The 10,098-nt window shown below is 39.7% G+C and overlaps 1 protein-coding gene across 3 annotated transcripts in view; it reads right to left on the bottom strand.

Moving 5' to 3' along the window:
• Positions 1–162: 162 nt before the first annotated feature.
• Positions 163–10,098, bottom strand: part of Flo2 (flotillin-2) — a 70,996-nt gene continuing 61,060 nt past the window's right edge. Inside the window, exons 2-7 of one of the 3 annotated variants that reach the window (XM_066292985.1) lie at positions 8,249–8,545; positions 4,486–4,718; positions 4,060–4,179; positions 3,355–3,569; positions 3,070–3,253; positions 163–3,012 (exon numbers count right to left, since the gene is read on the bottom strand). In XM_066292985.1, the coding sequence (XP_066149082.1) occupies positions 2,812–3,012; positions 3,070–3,253; positions 3,355–3,569; positions 4,060–4,179; positions 4,486–4,718; positions 8,249–8,545 (1,250 nt within the window). In that variant the 3' untranslated portion in view covers positions 163–2,811. Of the gene's footprint in view, positions 3,013–3,069; positions 3,254–3,354; positions 3,570–4,059; positions 4,180–4,485; positions 4,719–5,614; positions 6,210–8,248; positions 8,546–10,098 lie in introns of those variants that run through there. The other 2 variants (XM_066292987.1, XM_066292986.1) reach the window with 2 other exon arrangements.

A 10,098-nucleotide genomic window follows, 5' to 3' on the forward strand; every position in this document is an offset into this window, starting at 1 on the left:
AGATTTCAACGAGTATACAAGTCCGCTCACGGAGCTTCCATAAAATCTCACTTGACGGTCTTGAGTTCCTTATGGGAAACGAAATTTGCTGGGTGAACCGTAGTAAATGTCGAGGCATAATGGGTCTTCTAGGTCACGGAGCAAGGATAGTTATACGCCCACTCATGATGAATCTAGTTTAATCTAATTTATTAAATAAGAACGCTGTGAACGAAAAAAGTACACATTTCATTCAAACCACAACACAATAACGAGTACATCAGTAACAACACTCACTTAGGATTTACGGTCTATAATAATAATAATAATAATAATAATAATAATAATAATAATATTGTAATATCACGAAACTAAATCGCGGCTTAGTCCATAGATGAGCTAATATGTCGGAGCTGAACGGAAGAGAGAAAGTGCTTATTTTGTTGAACGCATCTCCTCTAAAACATCTTATAAAATTGGCCGGTTTAATAGTTAAAAAATATGAATAAAACTAAAGGTCAATAACAAATTAATATGTCTCAGCTCAGCTTTAAAGTTAAATTGCTGCAAAAATTTTGTTTATTATATCGTTTTGGCAGTACAATGTAGTTGAATTACATTTTAAATGTTGGTCGATAATTTACTGCTTAAATTCAGCAAGAGTCATCAAACCTTGTGACGTTAAAATGTACGCAAAAATTAAGCTCACGTGAAGTACCAAGTGCGCAACTAAGCTTCCGGGTTTCACACATGGATGGCGCCAACGATACGTGCAGTCAACGTACATGGCGGAAACTGTGTTTTGTTTGCAGCTTGAGCAGTTCTTAAGAATAATTTTGGTTGTAATACCAACACATATCGCAACGCAAATGTATCTTTTCTAAGAACGAAAACGTCGAGTTTTGTGCCGAATAAGCAGCACTTGCGGGAAGTTTTGCTTTTCTGCTTTAATTCGAAAAAAAAAAAACTACAGCGGAGCACGTCATTTGCTTGAGGAGACCTACGCCGAACATGCACCATCGAAAACCGCCTGTGAAGATTGGTTTAAACGCTTCAGAAGTGGCAGTTTTAACACTGAGGACAAGAAGCGCTCCGGAAGACCAGAAATAACTGAAAACGCCAATCTGCAAGCGTTATTGGATGAGAACGATGCGCAAACACGAGATCAACTTGCGGAAGAATTAAACGTGACTCGCCAAGGTATTTTTCGGACGTTCACATGCTATGGGAAATATTCTAAAGGAGGGAAAATGGGTGCCGCATCAGTTGACTGAGAGACAGGTGGAGAGTCGACGAGCCGCTTCGGAAGGAAGACAATGGTCTGCGTTTGGTGGGACCAGAAAGGAATCGCGTACTGTGAACTGCTCAAACGGGGCGAAACTGTCAAACTACCGGCAAAAACTTATCAATCCGGACCACGAGACACGAACGAGTGAACGAACGCTCCATGCTATCGCGCTTCCATCGTCCGGGTCACCATCAAAATGCTGAAATGGGATCTGCTGCCGCATCCGCCATGTTCGCGAGACCTGGCCCCTTCCGATCGCGCTCGTTCCAATCGAAGGCACATGGTTCGGCAGGGCTACACTTGGCCAATTTCGAAGAAGTGTCAAATTGGTTGGATGAATGGTTTCGGTCCAAAGACGCGTGGTTTCATCGATGTGTTACCAGAAAGATGGTAAAAAGGGACGATGACACTTTAAATGAACTATTCGAAGTATTTCTCTTGAAATTGTCCATTTTTCATTGACCAAACAAACCCGGAAACTTAGTTGCGCACCTAGTACATAATACGTATGTTTGATTCGCATGGGGTGCTTTGTGACCACTTAACGTAGTTCACGATCTTAAGATTTGCAGCTTTGCTTCTTTAGAAATGAACGCTTTACTACTTACCAAATAATGTGGATTTTACATTACGCCCTGGACTGAATTTCAGAGACAATATATGTTTTACTACAGTTTACGCACAAATGAATGGAAATTATTTGAGCAAATTTTGGTTTCCATGGCGGATACAATGAGTTTCCGCAGGCAATATTCCGGAAAACTGCAAACACAACCCGCTGCTCTTGGGAGCGGACCGTAAAGTTACAAATGTAAGTATGTGTACTTTTGATCTGCTTACGTGTCAATGGGAAAACATCATTTGTGCGTAAAACGTTGTACGTACCACGGACCAAAAGGAGGTCCTTTGCTTCGCATGGACCTTCAAACTTCGGCCGTGGATGAAACCTCTCAGTCCTCTACAGTTAAATAACTATTTCACCAGTCGTCATCAGGTCCTTGACTTCAATTAAACTACTATTATTTATATCGTTACAACAGAAATAAAGGCAATTTCACTTCTTTTTAAAGTAGTCCCCATTTGGTACCACCACTCCATTAAATGTAATAGAGAATTCTGAATGTGAAAAGTATATCGTAACTTACTGCATGACGAGGATGAGGTATAAAAATATATAACGCTCTTGCAAGATCACTTAAAACTTACTTTAAGCCATTTAAAATGCAGAACACACACTTAATACACTTTAATCAAAGACTTTCAGTACGCTGTGCTTAGGTAGTGGTTACAGTGAGGAGCACTCTTTGTATATATAGTTTTTGATTTAAGAAAACCTATTTGGTGCGATAATTTTACCCATTTCTGCCGATTTTTCTCGTTTTTCTTTGCCCAAAAATATTATATTATAAAGCTTTTACCGCCTTTCCAGCAAATTTCTGCAAATTCTGCAGGAAAATTAAACAAAAAGTTAGTTTAGTATATACGCATTTGCGAAATTAAAATGTGTGTGATTGTTTTTTGTGCATACAAAAAGCCTTAATTCCCTATTTTACCGGAGTGACATTGCTCAATGTGGCCCCCGGAATTTTGCCCAGAATCTTTGACAAATCGACTCCTGTCAGTGCATTGACAGCGGGCGGTATTTGACCCACCAGCCGTGCAACTTCCCCCGTTGTGTTGTCCTGGCCACCAATAAGAACAACTTCCTCAGTTTTGGCCAGTGGTGCAGCAACTTCGGCTGCAATCTACAAATATATATATAAAATAAAGTTTCCTGTCTATGGAATATGCGAGAAAATTACTTTAGGAAGCGCGTCCAAAACTATGCTCATGATGGCGGCGTCTCCGTATTGCTTATAGACTGCAGCTTTCATGCGCATCCGTTCAGCTTCAGCTTTGCCCACACTGGAAATGGCAAAAGCTTCGGCTGCGCCCAGTTTTTTGATCTTTTCGCTCTCAGCTTGGGCTTTTTGAATTGTCTGAGTTCTGAGAAAGAAAAGTTGAATAAAATCATTGATAACAGTAGGATTTAGTTTAATTCCAATTATTTCCTTTAAACTAAAAAAAAAACTATTTCAATTTCTTACCCTTTTCCTTCAGCCAACATCTGTATTCGGTAATTTTCTGCATCTGCCGGTAGTCGAACAGTGGCGTCTAGCTCCTTTTCCTTCCTCAATACTTCCTGAGTTTCGATTTCGATTTGTTTTTTTCGCTCAACGACTTCGATCTGAATTTCTTCATTTCGTATTTTTTGCCGGATTTTTGCCGCTTGAAGGTCGTACGCCAACTGGGCTTGTGCTTTCTGCAAAAAGAAAAATGCATCTATGTATTGATTATTTTTTTGCAAAAAATCTAATATTTTTTTGAATCCTTGACAAAGGGGCGAACGATATAGTATTTCGCCATATACTGGTGGAAAATGTTTATTTAGCATTTACTTTTCTCCGTAATTTTGTTTTTTGATTATTTACGTACAGTCTACGATATTATTTATCGAGTTCGCACGTTTTTAAATCGTGGAAAATTCTCTTGAACAAAACAACCCGTGAAACACCCCGTGAAAGTTGGCAATATATAGGATTAAGAATTCGATGTATAGACTTAATGCAGTTTTTAATGGATTTTCTCACAATGGGTTTTTGGGGATTTTGAGTCGTAGTAAAGCGTATAATATACCTCCTCAAATTGGCGCTGCATGTTTAGAAAACACTCAGTATATGGTAACATTTATACCCATCACGATCGGAATTTCGCCTCGTGTATATTACGAACATATGTATATGATACATTACCGCTGTATTAATTTCCTGGTCAAAATTAGCTTTCTGCAGTTTGAACATCCTGGAATTGTCCTCAATCTTGGTGTCTGTTGAATACTTAATGTCCATGGCGGATTTCTGACATTCGGCTTCCTGAAAAGGAAATATTTATTGTCGAATTAAAAGTGTAAAACGCGACAATACAACATTAAGCATATCTGATAAAGGCCAAAGTGTATGCTTTCTTGGAGCATTAAACTATGTTCCGCAATGGCCTCGTTGCCGTTGCAAATGCGGCCGCGTTCTGAAATTACTTATTACCAGGTATTTACGGCACGCTGACATTGCGAAATTACACAAGATACCAAAATCGAAACGAAAACTGCAGTTAAAACATTAACCAAATTTTAAAGTACATAGCATTTGGCCTTAGACTCTTTTTAACTACGGCATTTTTACCCTAATTCCTGCATCCCTATTGGCCTCGGCCACCCCCGCGTCAGCATCCCTCTTGACTATCGCGGTCTGGGCCTTGCCCAACGACGTCAGATACTGGACGTCGTCATAAACGTCTTTGATGGTGAAAGACAATATTTCGATGCCCATCCTTCCTACATCCGGGGCAGCCACTTCCCGCACCAAGGCAGCAAATTGGTCCCGGTCTCTGTAGACTTCTTCTACTGTAAGAGTTCCTAAAAAATGACACGAGTTATAAACTCCTTATAGCAATTAGAGATGGGTGTGGGTGGATCTTGTCGGTGATCGATCCGAAAGGATGATAATTTCGTTTGTCCTAAAAATAAACTGACCTCTATTGGTAATAAAATGTTTACATACTACACGTCTATGCCATCAAATAAATACGCGTAATACACAAATGTTATAATGAGTGTATTTGGTTTTTTTCCATAACGGGAACCTTCACCTTAAATGAACGAATGCTAGTTGGAATTGGGGTACCGTAGAAATAATTAAAACATCGTAGCATTCTTCGACGTTGAGCAAGAGGCGAAAGGGCAAACTCGTTCTCATCACACGTACATCAGCTGTTGACTGCGTCTTCAGTATTTTTCATGAAAAATGAGAAGGAAAAAGGAATCCCTTTTGCCAACGATAATCGGCGTACTGTAGAGCAGCAAATTGCGGATGTTAAGATCACGTCTGGCCTTCTAGTAAATTATTTGCAACAATTCGCAGACAGTTTTGAAATAAACGAATCGCACGTTAATTCCTTTGCAGAAACCGGTATAATAAAACATATACAATGGGGTGGTCAGTCGGCAGGTTAATGCCATGGATAATGAGTAACTTTCATCACTGGTTACATCCTACAAGGGATGATTTACGGGGTGCTTGGTCTTACGGCTTCCAGGATGCCTTGAAATATATTCGAGTCATTTTGCTCAAATATATAGCAATGAAAAATCTATATCCTTATGGGAGAAAATCAATCATTTTAGGTTGAATTATTAAGGAAGCCTTCATGCATCAGAAAATTTAATACACGGAACGCCTAAATATCGCATTCCTTCTCATTACTTATTTTCCTTTGGCGTCTAATTAATAACTATTATTTGAAATTAATTACCTGACGACGACCGCATAAGTGGCACCTACTGTGAGACTCAGACTGACCAAACTCATCCATAGAAGCTCCATAGAGAATCAAACGGAACCGAAACGCGCTAGGGGCACCAGTCGAAATCACTGCAGTGGCAGTCTGATTGCGACTTCCAAACGACGAGAAGTCTCAACCGACAGAAAAAAATTATAATAAAAAATTAGATATAAACTTTATTCTTTGACACGTTTGTTTAGTAATTTCGTGAGTTGCACAACTACTGTGTCGGCTTCAAACTGGTCGATTCGAACGCGTGCTTTCGTGGGATTTCCTCGAGGAATCCCTCCTTATTCTTCGAAGAAGTCGCAAGATTTGCGCAAAAGTTTTTGTTTATTGTTTTCAATTTTCGGCCGAAAACACGTTACAAATGTACAAACCACGACGTCACATCGCATTAATTGTCAACATGGAGAAAAACAATCGATATGCTCTGCTGCTAATCAATTAGATGCCGTTTCTTTTTACATTAATCCCTAAAAGACGTCATCTTTGTCTGTTTCACGGTGGTTCACTAATGACGTTGAAGAAGAAAGGTGACTATCGGCGGCCATTTTCTGACGTAAATAACCGCCTCGTGACATTTAAAAATAATTTGTCAAACTATCAATTCATACGTCAATTTTTAATCATATTATAGGGTGTTCTAAAAAGGCTGAACCAAACATAATGAGATTATGGGGGACATTGCGGTTTTCACTTCGGAGTCATTTTTGTTCAGAAGCGTAACGCTAGTTCGTTGACCAAAGACCAAAAGACTTTGATATTTAGTTCATTTCCATTAAGGGTAATTGTTTCGGCCAGGGACTTCCTGAGTTCCTGCCTAACATTAGTTACTGCCTCATTAGGCCACAGAGAAATCCAAATACGCTGGCGGGGTTTTTTACTTGAGTCGAAGGACCAGACGGGCTACCATCATGAAGTAATGGGGGTCCAAAGGTTCGGGAGGGTACAGAAACTGTTACACAAATGATACTAAATTTAATCACAGATTAGTTGAAATACAGGGTTTAATTGGCGATTAAACTATCGACTGTAATACCTCCGTATAGACTTCTATTGCGACGAGAAGTTGGTAAAGTTATTTATTCTAACTGTGAATTCGGGAGAGGAGAGAAGTCCACCATAAATTCAGCAATGTTCATCCAAATAGCCTCAATTTTTGGACTTGGTCGGTTCCTCTTGTTGCAGAACTAATGCAATTTTTTTTTTTTCATTGGGAAAAATGCGCTAAGGGCACTTAATTTGTTTGCCCTACGAAAGGCATTCTTATGGACTTGGCGTGAACTATGGTTACTTTTATGTCCATATCAAAGCCTACATTGGAGTTCACGCTCCTTCCACATTAAAGAAATTACTTTGACGGGCTTAGCTCAATACATTATATCTTTCAATCGACCGAAGTGGACTCTTCAAGGTTTTCCTTGGACACTCACCATATTTAAATAAATGCAAGTTCGGTTGTAGGTGCAGACGTGAGACCGCGACCGTGCCAATTATGCGAATTAATTTAACTAGTTAAGTAAGCTTTAATGCGTCAAAAAAGTAGCTTAAAGACTCCTCAGTGCATCTCAATCCATATCTCAATTTCCCCCAATGCGCAAAGCTGAATTAAACTCTCCTCCGGGTTTCGATAATTTCGCTAAAACTCTCCCTATGCAATTCAGAGGTTATCAGCTATATAAACTGAAAGACACATTATTTAAATGATAATTTGAACTGATTAGGCACTTAATTGTTGCTTATATAGTCCCAATATTAATTAAATTTCGCACGAGATAAACACCAAAGCGTTTACGTGGGCGCTCATAAGCATCAAGATAATCTGCACAATGGGCGCAAGATAATTTTTCCTAATGAGAAGTCTTTATATTAGATGATATTATCGTTACTTTAGGCGTATTGTTATATTATCTCAAATATTAATCTTATGAATTATTCGATCTCTATCGGAAACACTTCCTATTAGCTGATGGAATTAACAGGTTAAAATAGCTAATAATCAGCTGCTTAAAAGCAATGAAATCTCTTATCATCCTGCTGATACTGAAGTTCAAACATAACAAGGGTTTTCGCGGTTGCTAAAACGATGTAATTCCTTTATAGGCAGACATACAAAACTGAATCATTCCGCACATGTAACTCTCGGGCTTTTGCTTAGATTGAGCCTTGAACGCCATTAGATTAATTGCTTCAGTTTTTCTGAATCCCATACCTGCTCGTTCATTTTGCGTTAGTTCATCATGCAATAGATATGTGCTGGAAATTTTAAGATATTTTCGTTTTTATGCAACAACCGTAGTTTTCCCCGAATGAATAAACGCAACGATGTACTTTGTTTGGGTGCCACTCATCACCGTTGGACTCTCTGTCGGATTAACCGTCTTTGCCAGGTAAAACGTGGTTTTGTTTGCTTATTATTTAACCAGTTGAAACTCCACAGAAGGAGAGCGCACATTGAGGAGTACAAAACAGCGAAATTTGACAAAATCCTTAAGAAGGAGTTCGCCAAAATTCACCCAATGCCTGGGACCAGCATCGATGGTTAAAACTCGCATTTCATTAAATGCGACCAAACGCACACGGCCTACATCTTAACCTCACCCAAAATAGCTCTCAAATGTCCCTCCAAAGTCTGCAATATCGTGGCTTTGATCTCGTTCACGGTCTTTCCCAGGAACTGCTCGCTCGCCGTATGCAAAAGTTCGTCAGCTTTCATTATTTTACACTGAGCTACTCCTGTCACACTCAAGGGCACACCCTGGGAGGTCTCCACGCTCTCGCACTGAGGATTCAGAGTCATCACCTCCAAAGAGAGTCTCTGGACGTCGGTCACCAGCCACCAAGCCCAGGACCAACCTCCTACCGTGGTGACGCGCTTTGTTGATCCGCAGCATCCTCCTGTCGAAAACGAAGGGAAGAGAGTTAGAGTAGTGCTAGAATTGAATAAAACTGTGATTATTGGAGAATACTGGTAATTCGTTTCTTTTTTTATTCTAAAGCCTCAACCATCCTTGAAAAGGGCACGTTGGAGGTTTTTTGTTGGGGGGAGGGGGGAATTGTAATTAAAAATTTCGCCCATTTTTGAACTTGCTAAGGCCGGTCCTGCGTACAATACCAGATTATTCCGTATAACGTTGTTCTTTCACTGAATGTGCGTAGATAGCAAGATACTTCACGCCGATAGTACAGAGGTTTCAATGCAAGTACTTATTATTTATCAGGTTTTTTAGCGGCGGTGTCTGGCAAGCAGTCGCCAGTTTGCGCAGTGATATTATGCCTTTGCTACGTAGAAGTGGCTCGCTGGAAATCTTCACAAATCTGACTATCGATTACCTTTAGAACTCGACCCCTCGGCCTCAAAATCCCCACAAAGACTTAAGCCAAGTTGAGGCGAGTAATCTCGCCTCGAGAATTACTGACAGAATGGTGCACGCGTTTGTCTTCATTCGTTTTTCCCGCGTCGCGAGTCTTTCTCACGAAATATGACAATGGACATATCCCCTCCTCGCCTGCTTTAAAGACAAGTACAGAAACTAATCTGACCTTCAAGATCCTCCACACCTCTATCGGCGAAGAATATGAATATTAAGTTAATGTTCCTTTCTATAAAAATCTAGGAAAGTGCCGCATTTTGCGGTCAATTTTCCCTTGGCTTGATACACTTTCACGCTGAATAAACCTAAAGATATCTGCCATACATCACGTAGCATTGAACATCTGTAACTTTCCTCGGTACCGCCTTTTTTGCTCGTAGTAAATGCCATAACAATAATTCAATCTATTAAAAGGGAATCACAAACATAAAAAAAACTACAAATTTATTACATTATTAGCAAACTTAAACCGGATAAATCGCTTACACGCAGGTACTTTTCTCACAGCCCCAGTATAAAGTACTGCTAAATCCATGCACCTCTTCTTCTTCTTCACGTACATGACCATCGTCAACGATCTCGAGATACACGTATTTTCTTCAATTGTACCTTTCTTCAGTTGGTGCGGCCTTGTCCTCAGATGAAGTCAAGTTTAATGGTTAAAACTTCGAAAATCAATAGCCGGGACCTTTTGGTGAAATTAATTAGCAAAACTGTGTCAATGTACAGTTTTAATTTCAATTAGTTTTGTGATGGTGGCATTGAAGAAATTGCGGTGTTACATTATGTTCAAGTGGTGCGGGTTACTGTCGGATTAAATTCGAGGAAATTTCGAAATAATCGAGTAAGGTAAGTCACCAGTAATTTTTAAGACGCATTTGGACCGTTTAAAAAATTTGCTTAAGCCAGGAAGCACAATTGTACAATCGACTTGTCGTAGAGTTCCCACAGAAATCATGTAGCACTGCACGTAGACCAATGGTCGTTTCGGAAATGGTAACGCAGGTGTCGTTATCATTTGATTTATTGGGTGAAGTTAAGTAGAACGAATGAGAACGGTGTCGCAAAGAAAAAACA

This window comes from Euwallacea fornicatus, chromosome 18, assembly GCF_040115645.1.
Source record: "Euwallacea fornicatus isolate EFF26 chromosome 18, ASM4011564v1, whole genome shotgun sequence".
Classification (NCBI taxonomy): domain Eukaryota; kingdom Metazoa; phylum Arthropoda; class Insecta; order Coleoptera; family Curculionidae; genus Euwallacea; species Euwallacea fornicatus.